General features: G+C 40.0%; 1 protein-coding gene across 6 annotated transcripts; it reads right to left on the bottom strand.

Moving 5' to 3' along the window:
* Positions 1-1655: 1655 nt before the first annotated feature.
* Positions 1656-23757, bottom strand: KRIT1 (KRIT1 ankyrin repeat containing). Of its 6 annotated transcripts, none has more exons than XM_056335607.1 (18): positions 23623-23757; positions 22035-22359; positions 21236-21357; positions 20656-20815; positions 19208-19300; positions 18190-18319; positions 15848-16091; positions 15439-15554; positions 14865-15008; positions 13638-13794; positions 13244-13351; positions 11785-11941; positions 9291-9442; positions 8500-8666; positions 6523-6610; positions 4590-4796; positions 4170-4286; positions 1656-3384 (listed from the first exon to the last, which is right to left on the bottom strand). In XM_056335607.1, the coding sequence occupies exons 3-18, from the start codon at positions 21335-21337 to the stop codon at positions 3316-3318; spliced, it is 2211 nt and encodes a 736-aa protein (XP_056191582.1). In that variant the 5' UTR covers positions 21338-21357; positions 22035-22359; positions 23623-23757; the 3' UTR covers positions 1656-3315. The 6 variants fall into 6 exon arrangements, with proteins under 6 accessions (XP_056191582.1, XP_056191580.1, XP_056191578.1 ...); XM_056335605.1 differs by having other exon boundaries at positions 22288-22359; XM_056335603.1 differs by lacking the exon at positions 23623-23757 and adding an exon at positions 23477-23556 and having other exon boundaries at positions 22288-22359.
* Between the last annotated feature and the right edge of the window lie 177 nt (positions 23758-23934).

Raw genomic sequence — 23934 nt, 5'->3', positions numbered from 1 at the left:
TGATCTCTGCCCATGTGACGATTCCCGGCGCCGGAGCCAACCGGCGGCCGCGCTCCGCGGGGTGACGGCGTCTGCCGGGCCGCGGCGGAACGCCATTGGGCGGGAGGGGGGCGGGGCGCCGGGCCGCGGGCGGTGGTTGGCGGTTGGCGGCAGGCGGCGGCCTGGCGCGGCGCGCCGGGGGGGTGGCGGCGGCGGTGAGGCGGCCTGGCGTCGCGGCGGAGCTGCCGGCGGGCGAGAGTAGCGTGGCGCCGGGCCGCGGCCTCGCAGCGGGGAGCGGAGCCCCGGCGCGGCCTTGGCCGGCCCGCGCACTGCTGCCGGCACCGCCCTGTCGCTGCGCGGCTCGCTGCCCCTGCCCCGAGCACCGCCCCGCGCGGCTGCCGCCGGTCCCCGGTGCCGCAGCGCCGAGGCAGCAGCGCGCCGCGGGAGACGCGCCCGTGGGCAGCGCGTGCCGGCGCCGAGCTGGCGCGGGGGGTGGTACCCGTGGGTCTGGGCTCGTGCGGGGGTCACGTGTGCCGGCCCCGCGGGACTTCGAACCCACACAGGCAGCGCCGCGGGCTCGGGGAGAGCGGGTGGGACGGTGCCCGGCAGAAACGGCCCCGGGGGTGCTGGCTGACCGCCGGCTGCACACGGGCCAGCAGTGTGCCCAGGTGGCCAAGGGGGCCAGCAGCATCCTGGCTGGTGTCAGAAACAGTGTGGCCAGCAGGGCCGGGGAAGTGACTGTCCCCCTGTACTGGGCACTGGTGAGGCCGCACCTCGAACACTGTGTTCAGCTTTGGGCCCCTCACACCAAGAGGGACGTTGAGGTGCCGGAGCGTGTCCAGAGAAGGGCAACGAAGCTGGTGAAGGGTCTGGAGCACAAGGCTTATGAGGAGCGGCTGAGGGAACTGGGGGTGTTTAGCCTGGAGAGGAGGAGGCTCAGCAGGGATCTTATCGCTCTCTAAAGCTGCCTGGAAGGAGGCTGTAGGCAGGTGGGGGTCAGTCTCTTCTTCCAATTAACAAGTGACAGGACAAGAGGAAACGGCCTCAAGTTGACCAAGGGAGGTTTAGATTGGATAGTAGGCAACATTTCTTCACTGGAAGGGTGGTCAATAAGATAGATTAGCTATAGGAGTTGAGCCGAGCATCACTTGCTTACTTAAAGGTAGGATTTTGAGACTTGCCCCCTTCTGGCAGTGTTGTTTGTGTTTGGTACAGAGAGGAGGGCTGTTGCTACCAGTCTGTCTCTACAGGGTTTGGATTTCTCTCTGTTCCTATTTTTCATTTACCCACTTCTGGATGAAACGACTGTACTCACCTGCCTTCTCGCAGCAATAGTGGAAACTCCTACGCACCCAGCTGCAAGAAGCTTGCTAGGACTGCCTTAAATGAGCTCTCGCTACTTAATGCCCTCCACTGACACACTACATCTGCCAATTTCTGGTTTGCCATGACGAGCAGTCTTCAGTTCCCTTGATGAACGCCCGAGTGGTTTCCCACTGTGTGCTGTCTTAATTTGTAGTTGCCATGGGAGCCTCCCGATGATCCTCTCTGATGATCTTCCTACATACCTTGCATAGATGAGCCTGTTACAAAATACTGCCCTTTGGTAAGAACACCTGCTTGGTAAGACTGATGGCACTTCCATGCTGGCTGCAATAATAAAACCAACAAACATGACTTGTTGCAAACAATTTATTTAGTAATAAATAAGAATTCAGCAGAAAGAACTATACAGCAATAAGGCATATTAATAGTATTGTTAAATATCCAACTGATGTACATTTTAATGTTTTTCCTCTAGTTTTCTAACGCAGTACTATGTGAAGTATATTTCTGATAGCAGTGCCAAGTGATAACAAGGATGCGCTATGAAGGACCTGACTATTGCGTTATTTACCTTAAATAAAATACAACAACCCATGAAGATTTACCATTATTTATGCCTGTGAAGTTTAATTAGAAAAGTATAACTTGCTAAGATTACAAATTATGTCTCCTGTTCACTTTTTTAACTGCTTACTACTTTATTTCTTAAACTGTGCTTAATAGTAGTAAGGTATGAGTAAAGTCACTACACAACAGCACAGTTCCTAACATTCATATTAACTTTTATTTGAAAACTTAAGAAGCAAGTGCTAATTTTTATTTTTAAAAAAACTTCTTTACAAAATATTGCACACTGTTCTAGCATGCAGTTTACACGGAAGAAATAGTCAAGTGCACTTAAAACCCTGAAATACAACCAGAAATTTTACAAGATTTGTCTTACGGATACTGTTTTAACATAGGAGGATATGTTTCAGACTTCATAGGCTCCCACCTTACACTTGGGACCCAACTGGTTGAGATCCAATCCTGACTCTGCAAAGAGCAGGCAAAATGCTTATCCAGCTTCCTTGCAATATAAATCTTCATTCCTGCACTCTGCACTGCTTGTAGTCTCAAGAAACTCAAGTAATCAATCAGTAAGAAAATTAGTTTAACAGAAATAACTTAGTATCTCCTATATGAGTTTTCATTACTGCTTATGTGTTGCAATCCAGGGTAAGATTTATTAAACTTTCTGAAGTCCTCTGAGTAAGACTAATTTGTAAGTAAATCTGTTTCTCCCCCTCTTCCATAGACATATTTTATATTGCACAGCAAAAGTAAAAAACATTCTTTAAAAAACCCAAGCATGCTAAACATTTATATGGCTTCTGAATGTTTTTAAGTATTTCCCTTTTGACATCCTCATGCAATATTTTAGAATAAATATGAATACAAAGTATGAGAAAGTTACAAGTAAAAATAAAGCCAGTTATAACATTTGTCAGAAACCCATAAGAATGGTTTACCCAAAGTAGTCGCTTGAAGGTCTGACTGGTCTTTTAAGCACACTTATCAACAATACCTTAAAAATAAAGTGTGTCTACACAATACTGTTAACATATACAACCTCCTTAATGTTCCACAGAATAACATGAAAGGTAAACAGGTTAACTGAGACTTGCTTAATGGCACTGTCAGTCCCATAGTCCTCCGGGAACAAAAGCCTTACTTGATTCATGCTCGTCCAACTTGGTAAACCATTTACATTTCATTAGCTTTATTGGGTAAGCTCAAGCCCTACAATAGCTTATATATGAAACACAAAAATACTTATAAAAATAATAGATATGTTGTACAATTTTTTTAAAAAAATAAACCATGCAGCTTCTGTACAAAGTTAAAAAACTGTACAAATTGACTTTTCTATTGTGTAAAATTCATGTACATGGAAGTCTTCTGCTGTGATGAGAAGTAATTTTTTTGCTTAGCCATCAGATGTTGTTTTGTAACTATTGTTCATTTCCATCACTCACTTCGTTCACTTGGCATTAACTGGCCATTTAATTTCATCAGAAGCTTTACGACGAGACCTGCCTATGTAAAGGTATACAATTAAATTCTATCAGCATTTCAGAACCGTGACACAATCAAGTATATGACAGATCAAAGTAGATAAAAATAGTAAGATAAAAGCTGCATCACTTTAGAAATCAGGAAAATAAACCCTGGATTTTTCTCAGCCATCAGAAAGTGTTTCTCAAAACCTTCAAACAGTTCCCCTGTAACCACCTTAATATAACAGAATCAAAGGCAAGTACGGTCAAAGTATGCAAGGTACTCAAAGCTGTAATTTCATCAGAACACATGTTAGCATGGCATCTTACCACTGACGCAGACCATGAGTAAAACAGGCGTTTTCTATCAGACATCCACAAACACTATCACAGTTGCTGGTAGCAACTGCAGTGAAGTTGCTTTCTAACACTGCCTTCAGAGACCCTTAGTTTTACTCAATATCAAACCCTGCCAGGTTTGAGAGCAAAGTTACCAGCTCCAACTCTGTGATTCGCATCATATTTGGAATTACCCTTAGAGTCTGAGGGATTGGACACATGCAACAAACAGTTTCAATTTAAAAAAAAAAAGTTTAATGATGACAAATGCATTTTATGTATTTTGAACCCTAAAGGCTTCACGTGCTAGGAAAATAAGCACCATTCTGCAATACTAAAAAGAAATTTTTAAGATCATTTTTGTGGGGGCTTGGCTTGGGCTTCTTTTATACTGTACAAGGGTGGTCAATCTCAAATGAGAAGAGGAACGTATCCAGTTTAGGAAACAATAAGTGAGCATAAAGGATGAAAAATGACAATGCTTACCTGTTTGGTATGCACAATAAAGCTCATTTTATTTTCCAGACTATGGATTTGAAAACACGTATCTCCATCTCCCAACTGCCACATAAAGCAACCATACTTTAGGCTGAGGAGTAAAGCCTACAGTGAAATGTAGGAAACTGTCACTCAGAAAATATTCTCCATACTTACAAACTGAACTTTCCTTCATTCACTTAGACAGGATTCTGACTTAGAACAGAATGTTCCACAATCTAATTGTAGCTTATGAAGTAGTGAAGTGGAAAATTACAAGGCTTTCAGTTAGTATGTCTTATAAAATCTTAGAAATCTTCACAGTCAAGTTTAACTAAACAGCTGGACATGAAATGACTACTAGCACAAAGAATTCAAGATAACAGAATTAAGCTTAACAGTTAACACTGGCAATTCACTTAAGCTGACCTTCGTTTCCATGTTGAGGAGGTGCAGCCCTTTTACATTTACTCCTACGTACACTTTGATGACTTTATGGCTACTTGAACTTGCTTTGGTGAATATCTGTCCTGTGAAAAAAGCCGCTCCGTAAGTAGGAACTTCCCAGCAATTCTGCAAGAACATGCGCTGAAGGTGATGCATCTCTTTACTTACACCTTCACTGGTGCTGAGGTTCTAGAAATAAAGGAACGATGGCAATCAACAAGTCTTCCCAAATAGTTGTGGCTATTGGAAGAAAATCCACTATTTCGAGGAATTCTCACTGAACTAGTATTCCCGAAGTGCCTTCCCAGCAACTGTCTTGCTACTCTAAACCCCAGAGCAATAGAAAGGCCCAAATGTCAAAAAAGACTGAGGCAGAAAGCAGATACCTGTATGAGCCTCAGAAATCTGAGCCACAGACACCTCACCTGTGCAGGGCCCCCCAGTTTTGCCTCTCTCAGAAATATGATCAGCTCATCAGGGATAAGCACCTACGCACTCATCTGACATTAAACGCATCACTTAAAACTAAGCATTCTTCCTCCTTTAAGGGGTCCGATCCAGTGAGGCATCGTAAGATGAGCAAGTACCTTCCCCCAAAAAACATGGATTTTCTTTTTTCTTTTCTAAGCAAAACAGAGGTGCAGATTTCTTTTCTTTAGTGGAGCCTTCATTCACAATGAGACAGGCTTCTGTTTCGCCTTCTTCAGCAGCGTGAAACAGTCGCAACGAAGGATTGCAAGTGTTCCTGCCTCAAAATATACTGGTGTAAGGTACAGTAACAAGCAGAAAACTTGGCTGGGCCACGTGCAAGATAAGAAGGCACAGGCATAAAAGAGAGCACATCTTCAACAGTCAGGGGACCATGACTGTGGGTATAGTGTATGGGACCAACCTCGCTGGATCCACACTCTGCATTACAGCTTACCTGAATTCTACACAGCTATTTTAAAAACGTAAAATATATGAGTATTTTTGGAACAAAAGGTTGAAACTCTTTTCCCCTCCCCCCATCCCCTGCACCCCAATAATGGCCTAAGAACTGAAGTCAAGAAAGCTATGTTTATTCCTACATATTATGTGATACAAGAAAGAGCAGAGACTATGCTGCTATGCCCACAGTCTTAGAAAGACCACCATCATCCTCTCATTCATCTGTACTGGAAAGAACAGGAATGATCTGCTGGTTTCTGACAAAAACAGTGTAGGTACCAAGAGAAAGTTTGGTTTTAAGTAACCTCAGAAGACAGCCAAGGCCTGAAAACATTCCCTGGGTGCCTCTGCAGTGTTTCCTGGCAGCTACCTTTACTGATGCATGTCAGCCGGTACAGTTCTCCCTCTGACACACCTCACTTTTTCCATAATTTTTTATGAAGTTCACGAATTTAACCTTCAGGTGCCTATGACCCAGGCTGGAATCCACAGCCCTCAGTTAGATGTCTAATTTTACAGAAGCATCCCAAGTCCACATTTAAAAATTTTGCTCAATTAACTGCTCTGGTCAAAGGAGCTTGTGTGTGCAGATACACATGCTCACATCAGTAGCACTATCAGATCCCTAACATACAAGTTACACTGGCAAAAAGGACTGTGGATCTGTCGCTACAAACATGTGAAAATAAGTCAGAGTAGATTTTTTTACATGTATGTCTGAATTGGCAGTATCCCCAATACACAGTTGACACTGAAGATAAATTAACAGGTGACAATTATACTTACTTTTAAGAAACAGATCAACTGTAACTGTACAAGTTAACTGTACAAGAAAACAAAAAAAAAATTCCAACAACCCATCCCAAAAATTCAGAACACACACATTTCTAGCTTTATATACCAGTCTTTTTTTTAATTAACTGACAACCAAACAGTCCAAAAATGTTTAAGACAGGATTTTCTACTACTTGATTATTTATCTTACCTTGTATTCATGAAGTATCCTGTTTGTCCAATGAGGAGCTTTACTTTTTAGTTTAGTGATTGGTACTATAGATTTAAGGTTTTCTTCACTAAGAGAAAAACAAAGCAGAAAAAAAAGTTTTTCTTCACTGAAAAAAGCAAGGAGAAAGAACACGTCTGACAATTTCTATCTTCGAGTCACATATTGAGCTAGACAGTCACCTCCTACTCTACTTTGCCTCATCAGGTGAGAAGCTTTCCTGAAATGTAAGCTAAGGCTTCCTAAGATATGATATAGTGTAATTCTCAATTAATGGAGATCCAGCTTTGTGTTACACACTTCGTGTCATGCATCATGGACACAGCAGGGAGAGGAAATGTTAGCAAACAAAAAACACTAAAGGGAAGCCTTTACTAGTTTGCTTTTATGCACAATTAAGGTAGTCTCAAAATCTAGTCATACAACTATGTCAGTAACTGCACATGTGATCTATCAAGAAAAAACCCTGCACACGACAATGCAACTTAATCTTTAAAGTCAAGGATACTCTGAAACAAACAAAAGCCTGGATACATTTTTGAAATGACCGGTCTTTTAATAAAGCGTTTATGTCAACGACAAAAAGAATCAGAATATAAACCTCTTCATCTGTCTGGAGAAGAACAAGCTGAGATACTTTCCAAGATCAAAATTTGAATATGGATGGAAAACATGCCCAGATGCCCAGGAGGCTCTTTATCTGGCCTAAACTCTCTTTCCAAGTAGTCCTGTCTACAGAGTCAAACACTTCCATGGAGCAGGATCAACTCAGAACCCCATTCCCGATTTGCCTCAGCATGGAGAGGACCAGTGCCCTGCAGCTGCTGGGATTCAGCAGGGGGTAGTTTTGTGTTAACCCCAGCTGCATTTAACTGCACACTCCTGCAGGTAGGCAGTCCCACTTAAACCCAGTTCTCCTTATGCTCAGTCTGCCAACTGTGTAACTCTGGGACAAGATGGGTCAACAGCTGAACCTACTGAACACCCCACCCAAACCCCAAACCCTTCCAGTGAGCTCATTCACCTAGCTCACTCTGTGATGGTATAGCCTCTACACCTGACAGAATGAAGGGAAAGGAATGAGCAAGCGCAGTCGGCCCTTCCAGAGGCAGCCCACGCTTATATCAGAGTAACTATAGCAGAAAATGCACCCTGATTCACTGATGGCGGAGAACACAACCAAAAGAAAGGAAACCAAGACAGCTCAGTTGATGCTGTGAATGACAGGAGATGAGAAGTATCGTAGTGTTTGAGAATAGCACAGCTGCTGTTACATGAATGAACTGAGGTGGAGATGGTAGGGGGTGGAGTGAAGGTACACACAGTAGAGAACTGGAATCCCGGTGGGCTCAGATACTGCTGCAGAAATGTATGTGGGAAGAAAAAGTCGTATCTCAGAACAGCTCAGCTACTGTTGTGCTGGCAAGCAGAGAGAAGGGGAGGGGAAAGCACCATCTGGCAGAGCCCTACTGGTGCTATGTTTCTGACCAACTTAGTACAGCTGTTCACTACAAATGAGAGAACAGAAGTAATATCTCTGCATGGTCTGTGCTCTTCAAAGAGGGAGGAAAGCCAATCCCACAAGATGGAATAACTGGACACAGGAAGAAGTTAATTGAGCATTGTCCAAAGTCTCAGTCCCATCAAAACCCTTCATTCACATGAATACTATTACTCATTTTGGTATTACTGTATCTCAGTATAGAGTTATATAGACTCAGAATACAGGACCTCCATCCCTCTGCCTGGGATTGCAATGATTAAGATTAATACATTTTTAAGTCCCCTGTCCAGGTTCTATTAACGCTGTGAGGGTTATGTGATTACTCTGAACTAGACCTCAGTGATGAAGAAAAATAATAAATATATCATACCTAAAAATCAAGAGTTCCATAGTAAGTGCTATCTAAAAATACTTAATCTAAAAGCATGATTTAAGTTTTAAACACACATACTTACTTTAGAAAGCCCTGTTTGTGCTTCTTGCTCTCGTAATTTCCATAGACTATTTGTAGAAGCAGGCTTGCCAGTGTGATCAACTTGGCATCAGGTGATGTATAGAAACCTTTCAGTAAATTATATCTGGCTTCATCAAAAAGGATAAGAATAGCCAATGGATCTTCAATCTATCAAAAAAATTTAAATAATATGATTTCTTTGTAAAAGAAAATAAGCCTAGAAACTATAACTAGATTTTCTCACTGATTCAGAGACAGACGACAAAGGTGTGATCCTGACTGAAGTGTACATTTTAGTAATGTGTTGTAATAGAAAAAATGATACATTCATTGGTTTAGTTCAACACTTCACTGACCTAACACACAAATTAAAGGTGACTAGCATGCCATGCCCAATCAAAAGGTTCACAGAAATACTGACGTCTGTGGGCTTTTTTCTCCCATTAATCTATTTTGAATAATATATCTAAATAATCCCATAGAAATTGAGCAATTAATATATCTTAAAAATCACAGCACAGGAAGAGAAAGAAAACTGGGCAGGTTGTCTTTAGCTGTATGACAGACAGATAAAGACTGAGACACACGACTTATGACAAACCAAACCGTGGCGGGGAAGGCAGGAAGGAAAGAGAGAAGAACCTGAAGACTCAAACTAGTACAAAAAAGGAGAGGAGAGGTCAGGTTTAAGTAAGTTTGGAAATTACTCCAGTCATTAAACCCACTGAGTGTTGATAGTCAAAGCATTCTGACTCTGACCATGATTTCATGCCATCACTTCCAAGTGCAGACCTTTTTTTCTATTTCCAGTGGAAGTCTCACATCTCTTCTCAGGAAAAGCTGTGAAGTTTCCCTTTGAGGATCCAAGTTTGTCAGTTCAGTGAATATTTCAGGCCAATCTCGAATATGCTGCAAAGGCTTGTGATATGGCTTCAGCTGGAGGCCTGAAAAATAAGAGATTTTGGTTTTAGATAAACAGAATAACCCAGCACCCCCCCATATATACACACACACATATATATGTATATGATTAAATGCTGCACCAAAACCAGAGTATCTGAAACTAAGGGCTCATTAACAAACATTTTCCCCTGTGTTTTCTAAACTGCCATAAAAAAAGGTTTTGAAAATATGGATTTATTGACAAAACTCTCAACATCAACTCACTAAATGCACTACTGGTGAACCTCTGTTATTTTCAGCTTCTCAAGAGTGAAGTGGTATTTAAAAATTTAATGGAATACCAACACAGACCTTAAGAATGCAATAATAAAACATTAGAGACTGTTGTTTCAATTATTATGGGAGAAATACAAAGTCCAGTGATCTTATTTCTGACAGAGAAATACAGATATAGCTTATCTTATAAACACATCTGCCATTTTTGGATATATATATAAACCATGAACTTTTCAGAACAGGCTTTTTTTTAAAAAAAATCTGTAAAATGTCTTTATTCTTAACAGGCTACAGTCATTCAATGCTTCATGTTCTCCTGTGTATATGAGAGCTGAGAAATTAATACAGAGCTTTTTACTACAGTTTTACTATGTACTAGAGGTCCAAACCTTCAGTTATGCTTATTCACTTACCCTGCCTGTCCTTGTGATTATTGCTTGGCTGTTTCCTAGTAGTGAGGAACTAGAAGGCTGTGTCTGCCTCACCCTCGCTGCTCTGGCTTTTACACTGTGACATTTCACATTGTATGAAAAATTTCAAAGGACATGTAACAGCGCAACATCTTTTCACTGAGAATAATCTGTTCACTCAACTTATCCATCTTACTTTCAAACACAGAAAAGTGTTATCTGTCCTACAAACAAGAAAACTACAGGCTTTACAGTTGTACACAAACTGCAATAAATACTTTTTATAATTAAATTTGTCCAGTAGTTGTTTGAAGCTGTGAATCAGCAGCTGACATTTTCAAACTATGGCAAAGTATCTAGATAATTACTTGGTTTTAAACAATGTAGTGAGCTCTTCCCCTCAAATGCAAGGGTAATACTTCAATGATTTCAGTAAAACACGACATATGTATTTAGAAAAGGCACAAGCAGGGAGACTTCAACACCCAAAAACTTCCTTTTCTTCCAGACATTAACATCTATGTTTAACTGGGGGTTACAGTAGCCATGCGGCATACAGCAAAGTAAAAAGGGAAATGGCGCGACACTGGGAGAAAAAGATTTAAAAAGAATGAAGAACAGATATCCTGCAAAATTTATAGATAAAAAGAAAAAATAACAATGCCACTGTAGTGGAAGATTGACAATAGTAAATAAAAATTTAAATGCAAGGCTTCTGTGTTAATGGCACTTGCAACACAGTATCCTACCAGACCTGAATTATGCTTTGTAAATCCATTATAATGTATCCCATAGCTTTCTTGTTCCAGCAGTACTGTTTACTATGTTTTCTGACAAAACACAATCACTTTTGTGGTCCTACTTACCTTTTGCTACATCTCAAATTACAACTATAAATATACTTTTTATTTAGATCATAAATACCAAAGCATACAGCAAATGTAATTATGTTTTGCATCAGAATTTCCTTCCACCAAATATATCTGAAAACTTGTTTATCAAAAATCATTTTGGTGCAAATCACATGAAAATTCATATCATTAAAGGACCTAATGAAAAAATATTTATCAGCTTTACTTTAATTACTAGTTTTAAATAGATTAAATATTGGTAAACACAACTACATGCATCCAATTTCAGATGCTCTGGGAAGAAAAATACTACTAAAATCAGGGTAAGTTAGCAGTAAGGACTATGACAGCAAATGTGCCTCGTAACAGAAAGGCAGCCTGGACTAGCCTCATCTTCATCTAGATGAAGTACATTCTAGATGCCACAGTGACACAGGGTCAGACTATTGCAAGTACCCAAAAACCTAAACTGGAGAAGCTTTCTATAGCTGTGAAAGCACAGTTTGGAGACACCAGGCTGTAAAAGCTGGCAGTTGATCTACTGGAGGAAAGCTTAAGCAGAGGGAATAGAAAACCTGGTCTCACTCCCTATGCAAAAGATAGAAAGAATGAGACCTACAGGCATTACAGAGGGTCTGGCAGGGGCAAAGTGTATCAACAGACAGTCTAAGTACGAATTAACTTGTAAAGGATGTCTTTTAAAAGCTGATGGAAAGAGGTCAATACAGAACTGTGAGAGAGGATGTTTCCTGTTTTCCTAAGGAAATACTATTTTTTCTAAAGGCAAGCAGAAATAAAAAAAAACAGTACAAGCTCTCGAGTATAATGATCTTCCTTGTTACTTACTGAGGTTCTCAGAACAGATCCAGATAGTGAAGTACTGCTGAGTTTCTTGAGACAAACGCATTCCCTCCATTATCTGCTGTACAGTAGTATTGTTTCCATGTTTCAACTCCACAGAGCGGTATGACCCATCCATACGATAAATTCGTGCTTTTTCATACTACATAAAAATTTAAACATATTAAACAAATATATTGGTGCTTCTGAAAAGCAATTTTACCATAATTAAGCAATTAATCCATACTGTTGAGAAAAAGAACAACTCCTGCAGATTTACTATTTATCAAAACTGCTTGTTTCATGTCCTATGCAAATTCTTACACTGTGCTGCTTACCACAATAACCCCAAGAAAGATCTTATTGATACTTTGAGGACTTCACTTCTGTTGAACTCAAAGGTAAGCAGGCACTTAGAAGTTCCCCAAGGGATTTGGGCTCAAGTGCCTATGCATGTCCTGAAACGTCTACCTCACTGTTAACTCACAGGTTATGAATGATTCCCCTCATCAGTCTCTACTAAAGACTTACTTTTCAGACGGAAGAACCACCCTTTATGCAGACCCCAGTACAACAAGAGTACAATTTCACTAAGGTCTTTTAGCACTTCTATAATATTACTACTAATAAATAACTTTCCCCTTCAGAACTCCCACAGCTTTCACTGAATTGCATATGGGCCCGGAGTATGCCTCCTGTGAGACGCAATTCTATGTAAAACAGATGCCTAAAGCATATACACACAAGTCATAAATCCATGAAATGTCTTGTTTTCATCTAACAGGTTAAATGTTTCTGCCATTTGACCAACTGCATAATAAGACCCCTAAAATAAAGGAGGTCAATTCCCTTCATTAATTATTTTGGAAAACTCATTCATATAGACTGAAATGAAAATAATTTAAAACATCTTGAAAAATCAACAGGTTTACTGCCACCTGCCTACAGAGATACAAGTTGCATCTGAAGTCAAAGAAACGCAACAAGCGGTTTCGTATCATTTGGCTGATTCTAAATCTACTTCAGAACTAGAGGAATCACATCGTACACTTTGTTTACTATCCTAGCTCGATCTCCACTGACTGCCAAGGAAGCCTACGCTGACTAACTGATGTAAAGCTTATTTTGTAGAACCCTACATTTAGCCAGCTGAACGCTCCTTCTAAGGATGCCACCGCACAAAGCAAGCTGATGGTTATATGATCAAAAGCAGACAAAAAATCAGTAGCTGACATGATTGATGCTTCTACAAGTAAATTTAAAAATCATGTTTAAAGTCTTGCATATATTTCTCGAGCAATATAGACAGAAACATTTAGAGACAAAACATTAGTTTGTCAATATTTACACTAACAATTTCAGTATACTGCACATTTCCAATAGCAGCTATGTCAGCCTAGCTCTTCTACAAGTTTGTGAGTAAATTAAATATAAACTTGAAACTATTTTGAAAATAAACTCATACAGGTTTATTTATGGCTTCCTTCAGCAGTTTTGCAGTTTCTTCCCACTCATTTTGTTTGTTCTCTTCACAGACATTCAGCGGAGATCTTCCTTGTTGATCAGTAATATGCTACAAACAGAAACAGAAACACTGGTAATACATTGTTTTCACTGGAGATAGGTAAAGCATGTACACATTTTTTGAGATAATTAAAATCCTTGATCCTACAGTTCAAACATCTAATTGATACACAATGGGAAAGTAGAGGTAACAGAAGATAATTAACCATTCTTTGGTAATCTCTCAATAGCATCATTATGTTTACACATCATGATCTCGACACAAGATATCTCACACACACACAAGCTAGAAACTGTTGCTAAAACTTCTGTTTCTATACACAAATAGAACTCACTCTGTCGATTTCCGGATGATTTAGCAGAATTTGTACTATTTCAGCATGCCCACCTCCAGCAGCAAAATGAAGAGGAGAGCTAAGTTGGCCATTCAAAAGATTTGGATTGCATTTCCCTTTCTCCAAGAGCATTCGAGTGGCTTCAACTTTTCCATACCTGTAGACAGGTTTTAAAGCAGAACAGACACAGCAAATGTAAAATAAAATTTTTTTTTAGATAGTTCTAAATATGGAAAAGTATTCCCATGCTCAAGTTTTTAGGTTTGAAAGGACACCAAAGACAATGCAACATTAATATTTTCAGAAATTAGTATCAGTTCTGCACCATTTTGGTAACCATTGGTCTAGTAACCGTTTATTGGATTAATTACAGACAAACCGAACCTTACGTTAAACTAGCTAATTTTGGGTAGTTGTAGCAATTCAGTCATGGCAAAACATAATTCAGCCTTGCCTGAAAAAAAAAATACTCTGTGTGAGAACCAGAGTAAAGCTTCTGATTGTCATGCAGATGGATCCTGAGGACTCTTAAGCCTCATGCTGATAACTGGTAAATCTTGCGTATACTGTTTATGTAAGCTTTCTGAAACACTACAAATCAACTATTTTTTTTATAGCCAAGTTTGATTTTGATGTTATTCATATCATCAGACACTACTATAAATACAAAAGACTAACTTGCATAAAATAAAAGCATTTTTACAACTGAGGAAAGTTCTCAAGCACTTACAGATTAAAACATCATATCTCATTAAAACATCAGAGAAGTTGACCTCTGTAGGTCACCTAGTCCAGCTTCCCACTCAAAGCCTGACCATCATCAAAATGTGCTCAGCTCAGCTATGGCTGTGCTGTAAAACTGCTCAGAGCCTTTAATGAACAAAGACTGTGAAAGTTACCACACTAAACCAGACCCAATGTCTCCAACAGGAACTAGAACACATGTTTCAGGACAGATACAAGAGGCTATAGATAAGTGTTTGATGATTTGATTTCCACACCTGGTCTCCTCTGAAACCATTCAAACTGAAATTACCTCAAAACCTGAAGCAATCTTTCTCTTCAGAAGGTAACACTAACATATATTAGAGTCAAAGTGTAACAAGTCTAGAGGTTTTTTTTATTACTTATTTTTGTGTCTATATGACAAGTTACATAAATGATTAGTGATAAAGAATCATGATAACAAGCGTGCATTTGACTGGCAACTATATTAATTTGACTCACCAGCATGCATAATGAATAGGAGCCCAGTGGTCACTATCTAACTGATTAACAGAAAACTTTTTATCCAGAAGGTGGCTTAGTAAATCAGAGTCGCCTTCACAAGCACTGCGGTGAAGAGGGAAATCATCTACCCACTGGTGTTCTCTATGAATTAGAAGGGGAAACAAGAGGAAAACACAGATCAGAAATATTTCAATAGTTGAGAGCATCAACTTTTTTTAAATCATAAACATAGCACTAACTAGATCTACACGAAGAACAAAAATGAAGCTCATGCAGCTAGAACGTGCCAGTATTCACACAACTAGTATTTTCATCATGCAGTAGTCAAGCCACAGCTGTAATAATTATGCTAAGAAATGCTTCCCTAATGTTTATAATTTAAACCTTTCTTGATCCATCCTTTAATTGTTGTGTTTCATTACTTACAGACTTCAAACAGAATTTTTTAAAAATATTTGTACAATAAAGCCCTAAGGTAAGAAGAATCTCACTCTGACCAGGTCTACCAAGTACTACTGTAATAAAACAAAACAAAAATATCCATTAATGAAAAAAGAATGTAACATAATACTTGTCCTCTGTGACACTGCTCATGCTACGTTGCCACTTTTCTCTTTTAGGAATCTGAATCTTTGAATAGTCTGGGGCTCCGAGGCCGAAGTATGGATTTATTACCACTTTGTCAACCTGTGAAGACATAATTTAAAGCACAACTGAAAAAATACCTTATTGAGATTTGCCTAAACAATCCCCCATCCAGGCTGAATATTCTCTTGAAACAAGTTATGACTAACATTTTGCAATTAACAAGAATGATGTTCAAATATGAGGATTTTAAAAACCATTTAGCAGTAAGTGTGCAATAAAGAAATCTGATTATATCAAACATAAAGCACACACTCATATCAAATAAATGAATGAATTGTAAAATGAAAACATATGTATGTTCCACAAATATAAAACGAAAATATAATTCTTACCCTATTGGTATACTGAAGGTCAGATCCAAACAAAGGATTATAAATACACATATCTGCTTTCTCCAGTGCCAGCATTTTACTTTTTATTTCCAGGGCAGTATAGCCCATATGTAATGAGCTCTCTGTCTGACCAGGTTCTATAGCATAGGCTGGGTTTATCACATTTGTTTTAATTCTCTCAAGAGGAGATGGTCTGAATAAAGCTGGGATAGAGTGAGACTGGGTGTGCCGTTCATCCAACCACCTGCAGGACAGAATGCGCAAGTAATTTATTTTCAGACAGAAAAGGACTATTTTGGTCATGCCTGTCCATTATTTTGTTTGAGTAAGGGTTGCATGTATGATAATCACATATTTTAATTAAAAACAATTAATTATAAGCTGCACAGCCGATTTTGTAAGACTAAATTAATCCCCAAACACAGTATTTTTTAACCAAGTATAGTTAAGCAAATATATTTGCTCAGACACATTTCCTGCTAATACAAACTCTAAGAAAAGGAAATTATAAGCTAAACTAAGTGTAACATTGGTTATAGAAAAAACACTTAACCACACCAACACGTCACCGTTTTGTGTACTTTCAGTACTTTCAATAATCTCAACATACACATTTTGAAACTTAAAGCATTTTTTTAAGGATGATTTGAAGTTTCAATATCTGTGCTGACTTAAGTCTTCTAACTTATGTGTTTCATTAGGGAGAGTTGGAAAAAGACAAAAAATCAGAAGGTCCAGTTTTCGAACTGCTAAGCCTCTTTCAGATAGGCTACCACCTGCCTTTTCACAAAGCTGTGCTGGTTATTCTCTTTTAAGTGCTCCCCTACTGTCAGTACAGAAGGGCTTTAGAGCCCTCTTACTCTGAGCTACTGGGGGCAGTCAGCACTGTACACTTGCTGCATTTTTTTCTGCCACATAAAACACAGGGCTCAGGACAAGTTATTCATCTCAGGTTTTGTATAAATGTATTCTCACTAAATTGCTGAATTATTTTAGTGTTATGTTGAATGGGGCACATTTTAACTAAGGGTCTAAAGCCAGGTTTGTATTTAGGTTTCTGCATGTACTTTCTCTCAAGCCTGAGATAAACACGTGCTTTGCTGGAACATATAAATTCCGTTTAGAGAGTTAGCCTGGAAATACAGAAGAAGTAGTACATGCTCTGGAAAGATAGATCCACTGACAGACCACTTGGATCTTGTCTGTCCCAGAACCATGTGTAAGAATGGCAGAACATGGCTTGCAGTTCACCACGTATGCTTAGGCCTGGATTTTTAAGTCCCACCTCCAAGCTATCATGTGCTGCAAAAGCTGTATTTCCTTCACTTATTCACGGTCCTACTGGAAAGGAGGACTGTAAAATTGCGGTCATTGCGCTATAAACACCCTCTTGCCTTCCTGAGGGATTTTCAGGCTTTTCCTCTATAAACAGTTGGTAGATAAATTTGTTACAGTAGTTTGAATCTTTCAGAAGTGTTTCAGATTACATACATACAGAATAATCAATATAAACTATTTACTATTACACTGCCAAGGCTTCTCGCACAACTGTAAGGCTTGTAACACATTTTAAGCAGAGCTTAGAGTCTGAATGCATTCATTAAGCAGCAAATAAGTCTAACTGGCATGATGGTATACATGCAAATGTTATGACTCTACCAATAAAACTGTAAAAACCCTACACACAGAATCTTTGTAGATAATAGCCTAACTTATAATTAATAACTTACAATTCTGCATGTTAGCCAAGATTTTCAGCTAACTTTATTAATGCAAATAAGTTCACACGTAAGTATATCTGCTATTTATTTGTTAAGGGTACATTAAAAAGACCAAAAAACTGCTCACATATTCAATTTTCAAACTACTATAAATCTGACTAAACAAATAATCACCTTCTGAAAGTTAACTCCCCACTGCGAATAAATTTGTATGGCTGGGGAAGATGCACTCCCTTTCTAAAGGGAGGTTTAGTTTAAAGGTAAGCATGAACATTATACAATTAACAGGGTGTTTTTACTACACTGGCAGATACTTTTAAAGGTCGCTTTTAAAAGATTCATCATTAGTATATGCTTGTACAAAACATTCACTGTGAGCAAGAACCTGTAAAAAGCCACTTGATTTAGATAAGCACACCATTCTTGAGTTTGCAAAAAACTTTTTTAGAAAGATTTAGATATTTGCTGTCAAGGTTTCAGTTTCTGATAAACAAGAACAAAATAATGTGATATCACAATGATTTCCTTCTTAATCACAAGAATGCTATAAAAACTATGTGCTACATCTACAAATTATCTTAACTTGTTTTTTAACATATTTTTACTGATGAAATTTCTTACTTATCCAAAGCAATTAACATTTTTGCAGTAAGCGTAGCAAAATGGGTGCTGGATTCACTGCAGACTCTCATGATGTCTTGTAAACAGTAGAACACAGGGCATCCAGGACTGTATGCGTATTTCGTATTATCTAAAAAGAAAGCATACTCTGAAGACAAATCGATGAGAAGAACCTTATTTTCCCTTCTGCATCTTTTGCAGTTACACGCTCTTGAGAGCACTTTCTAACTCTGGCTACAATAACTTCATTTTTTCCAAATGACAATTGATAGAAATTACATACAATCCTTACAGAACAATTCACAACCCAACAGAGCAGCCTTAAAAACCTTAAAAGCGTTCAGCTGCTATTTCATCAGTGTGATCAGCTTCATCTAAAAAATTAATGCAAAATGTATTCTGTTGCCAGAAAAGAAGAATAGGACTCAGGACTAGAAGAGGTATTTATTGCCACTGGTATCTCCACAATGGTATTTATTTGATAGGTTTTAAGCATAAAAACTATTAGTAAGGCAAAAATGAAGGAGTTTCCCCAAAAGCACAAAGACTTCCACTTCAGGCTTTTTTTTAAAAAAATACTTTCCCGACAAGCAATTTACTTTGCCTTCTAAAGACATTATTTGCTATAACTGTTCACAGACTTCAGGAAGTATTCTTTTCTGAGTAAAGAACACTGAACTGAATAGAGTATCTGTCTCATACTTGCTTTCAGTAAATTCTATACAAGTTAACGCATATGTTTTTACATATAATCAAGTGAACAAATACAGCTTAAAACAGAAGTATACTATTGTTACAGAAACAAAAGTAATACATTAAAAAACAAGGGTTTTTTTCCTGAATTCTAAGTAACTTTTTCAAGTTTAGTGTATTCAGGGAGAGGTTTCCACTTGAATGCAACTTTTAATGCTTAAATACAGAAAAAGCCATATTATCATATTCACAAAAATCCTTAATAACACTTCAACTGAACTTCTGCTAAAATGGGTACAATTTCAGAAATTATGCTCAACGTTACCTTTCACAACAGTTGGAACAATGTAAAGCGATGCCTCCTGGCCTGCCTTCTCTCCATCAAGAGGAAACTTCTTCATTAACACTACACGCTTTCCTAGCACAGTATTAAAAAAAGCCAAATTAATTAATTAACCAACAAAACAAAAAAAAAACCAACCAACCAACCAATAAAACCTAGAGTTTGCCATCTGAAAGCTTACCAGACTCAATTTCCCTATTTCTGAGAAGAAAAAAATTATAACTATGAAATATATAATCTAAAGCAAGTTAAGAAAATCTAAATACATATTTAAAAATAGACCATAAATATGCATATATATATATATATATATATCAATTAACATGAAAAATACAATTGATTTTTTCATAGCAACTTTTCTATATCCCCGATTTTTCATAGCATTCACACTCAAAATCTTTAGGTTAAACAAGATTCTTTTTGAAGTGGGAAAGCATGCTATAGTTGCATGCTATATTCCATGTTAGGGTCTATGCTTTTTTATATGTAGTGGTATGACAGTATTTTCCTCCTTTGTTATCCTTCCTTACACTCTTACCGAATTCAGCATTTTGTTTGCTTTTCTGATCTCAATTGCATACTTTAGCAGTGGCCACACTAAGCTATGCATATTAATGCTTCAGCCCTCTGTTAAAGTCAATTTAAAACTCTCTAAACCATGGAAGAAACAGTTTTTGCTTTTACTAGGTATTCCTCATCCAGCCCCAATTACTGCCACCCACAACATTCTACCACGCAACCAGCTAGTCCTTTTCTAAATTGTTAGCACTGCATTGCCTTGTCTGAACTAACAACCCTCCTAGTATAACTTTACTTACAAAGCAGAGATGAGATACACAGCAAAAAAACATGCTTTAGTCAGTACAGTTTATACCAATCTGGAAATGAAATATGCTGGCTAAAACAATTTTTGTCAGCACAAGCATGAGGTTCTTTGCTAGACCAGCTATGCAACAACAGCAAAAAAGAAAATGTACTAATCAAATTATATCTGTAAGTGGTAAATTATGCCAGAAATATTTTCATGTAGATACTGCCTACTGAATGATGCTGGCTTTAGAAAAGACTTTAGAAGCAATCTATTCACTAGTTCAAGTCAAGTTTTAGCTGAAATTGAGGATAAAAAAGCCACTTCAATCCAGTTTACCAGAACTTTAGCTACAAACCTCAATTTGAGATGAAGAAGTAGTACAGACAAGAAAAGTTTCACTTAATAAAAATAATTTAGTAAGCATTTTATAAAGATAAAAGGAAAAAAGGTAAATTAATGGTTTTAGCTGTATAGTTGGCTTGCATTTTTTTAATGAACCTCAAAACATTCGTTCTTTTTTTAAAAAACTAATTTCATGCTTTTGCATGTTTCCATGCCCATTTAATTTTTAAAGTATTTTTATAGAGCTATCAACCACAATTTTTATTTTTTTTTTTACCTTTAATGCCCTGATTGGCTGGTGAAATTGGTTTGGTGGCTTCTAATACATAATCCAAGATGCTCTGAGTTATCTCAGTGCCTCCCTGCAGTTTAGTTTCCAGCAAAACTTTCTTTCTTTTTTTCTTTTGGCCTTCAATGGGAACTTCAAGCAATAAAATCTTCAAGCAATAATGAAACCAAAGGAGTTTAAGTACAACTGAAACAAGCACAGAACTTGTTGTTGTTGTTATTTACTGTATGACTGTAAAAGCAGTAACAAAATTCAGAAAGTGCTGAATGTGGAGGAGCAGGACGGCAAAGTCAGAATGACCTCCATAACAGTAAGGTTAAAGAGAAAAAGACCAGGCTGTACCCTTGTAATGAGCAGCCCGCAGGGCAAGAGGCCCTGAAATGAAATGAAACACAAATATATTACAAAACCTTAAAGTGTTCAAATACCGTAAGGATGGGGCAATGCATAGTAGGTATATGACATACATGGAAATTATTTAAATATTTTATTGTCACATTTTCTCTTCTAGTTTAAGTAAAAAAAATTTTTAAAACATTAATAAATACAAAAATTTAAATAGTTTTACTTCATAGGATTTAGCTCGATATTCCCGAGAATTCAGGCTAGCAGTATTTTTTGGACGAATCACAGCAACATATGCATCTCCAATGTTTTCTGGGTTTCCCATTTCGCCTTCTTATTTTATCACTGGAAACAATGAATAAACAGAAAGTAAAGGTTCAGTTAAAAAAAAATCCAACAGCATGATAAAGTTCAGGATGCAGTATTTATATCCACTGATTCCTTGCATTATTCATTTATTGCTCTTTAGCTGAAGAAATATCAATGGCTGATATAATTCTGTTTCCCTTTCATGAAAGGGGAGAATTCTATATCACATAGATGTAATACAAATAATCTTGTTCTTTAACCCATTTTTAAAATAAAAATAAAGTATATTTTTTTCCCCACTTTGTAACTATCTTCCCCTTTTTGCAAGCTAGCCATAATGTCAGAGAAATTCAGGACTCTGAAGAATATATGAAACAGAAAAGAAAACCATTCTAAAGTGACAAGGCACTGTAATTTGTATGTGCCATAACAAAGTACTCCATTTCTGTGAGTTCCACAGGGATTTCAAGAAAATACCTGATTCTGCTTGCCCGCCACCCCCACCAGAAGTAGAACACCATCTTCCCTACAGCCCAAGTAACAAAGCTGATGAAAATGAACTATAGTATGGATTAATTTACTTAGTTTTACTTCAGTGAAGCTGCAAACTGATGCACAATTAATTCAAACACAGAGCTTCTAAAAGGAATAAATCTTTAGTTTTTGCAGAAAGTGGACGCAGGTTTTTAGATGTAAGACAAAAGCTTGCTTACCCTTCTGTTTAACCCCAAGTGACAATTCCAGTAATCACAAAATTTTATAAAAATGATAGGGAAAACGTCCAAAGGCTAAATCATGTATCAGATTTGAGAAAGGTCATGTCTGGCCATTAGCACCTTCCAGATAATCATCTGCTTCATCTGCAAATGAACTTCCTGTCATTCTATATCATCCCTAAGCACATGCTTTTTGCAGACTTAATCCCTCCACAAAGATTTTGGATGTTACTGTTTCTAGCTTCTTCACCTCTTCTAGCAGAAACAAAGGTCTTCAGAGTCCCGTGCCCTTAGTCCAGTATTTTTGCTGGCATCAGACTACCTGAAAACATATTAAAAAACCCCAACGTAAGTAACAGCATGCACATTTTCACCTTTGGTTAAGATAAATACATTAGAGGATTTAATGGTGGTACTTGAACAATAATATCCATGTAGAAATACCTGTTGATTTGCATTACAGTAGCACCTAGAAACGTTAAACAAGCAAGGTGCTGACTTGTGAGAGCTTGTACTTCGGGATATTAGGAGTTTTGAAAGCAACAAGAACCAACCATCCCTTACAGGCAGCTGAGGAAGGTGTGCTCCCTGGGTTTCCCTACAGGTACCAGGATATACCGGGTTTGGGTCACAGGTTGCAGGAGGGATCCTGCACAGACAGGGCTGGGCCACCTGGGTGGCAGGTGGCACAGGCAGCGGGCGAACTCCTTCTGTCACTGCTCTGTACTAAATCCTGAGCGGGACGAGAACGTCTGGTTCACATTAAGAACTACGGTATGACTCCAGAAAACAAAAACAGAGGATGAAGAAGAGTGGGGTTGCAAGGGCAATAAAGATGTCCACCTTCAGAAGGCACCACCAGTGAACTGATCCTGACCAAATCCGGGTGCCAACAACGCGTCACCCTCCCAAGGGAGGCAGGTCTAGCGAACACGCCTCAGCCGGGCTCCCCCCAGCGCCGCCGGCCTCGCCCCCTCCCACAGCGCGGCCCGCCGGCCCCCCGCCAGCTCCGGACCCGCCGGGACGAGGCGGCGGGCGGCCCCCACCGCCCCACGGGGACACGCGGCCACGCCACCCCCGCGAGGGAGGCCGCCCCGCACAGGGAGCCACGGCGAAGGCCTCGGCCTCCCCCGCAGCGCTGCCTCGGCCAGGCGAAACCGCCGCCACGGAGGGAGACGGCCGCCGACCGCTGAGCACGGCGAGCGGGCAGGGGCCCCGCGCCTTCCGTACTGCCCGCTCCGGCCGCAGCCCCCCCGCCGCTCGGCGCCTCACGGCCGGGAAACGCCCCCCCGAACTTTCCCGGTGGCGCCCTGGAGCCGGGCCCCGGAGGGGTGCTCACGCCGCAGCCTGGCGGAGCGACAACGGCTTCCACGTCCCCGGGACGGCCCCATCGGGGCGAAGGGCAGCGCCCTGGCCCCGCTCGCCCGCTCCCCCCTTGCCTTCCTCCAGCGCCTCGCCTGCCGCCCCATCCTCTCGCCGCGCCCGGCACCCAGGCCCCTCGTCCCGCCCCGGCCCGGCCCCGCCCCGCTCCCTCCCCCGGCTCGGCGGATCCGCTTCCCGTCGGACCCCCGCGGGCCTCGGCTACCGATGAGTTTCCGGGTCGGCGGCCTGAACTTCTGCTGCTGCTGCCGCCGGTTGTTGACCGCGGGCGGAGAAACAAGCAGAGAGACCGCGCAGCGGCGCGGGCCGGGAGCATGAGGCGCTGCTGGCAGGCAGGGAGGCGCTGAGGTGAAGCGGCCGCCTGGTCCCGAGGAGCGCCGCCGGCAGCTGTCAGCGCCGCCACGCCGCCAGGAGCCGCCGCCGAACAAAGGAGCAGCGACACAGCGGCAGCCGCAGCGCCCTGCCTGCGCGGAGGGAGCCTCGCCGCCGGGCGGGCACTCCCCACCGCTTCAGCCGC

This window comes from Falco biarmicus, chromosome 4 (genome assembly GCF_023638135.1).
Source record: "Falco biarmicus isolate bFalBia1 chromosome 4, bFalBia1.pri, whole genome shotgun sequence".
Taxonomy (NCBI): Eukaryota; Metazoa; Chordata; class Aves; order Falconiformes; family Falconidae; genus Falco; species Falco biarmicus.
The sequence above is the reverse complement of the archived record's forward strand: the minus strand, read 5'-3'. Positions and strand labels throughout refer to the sequence as shown.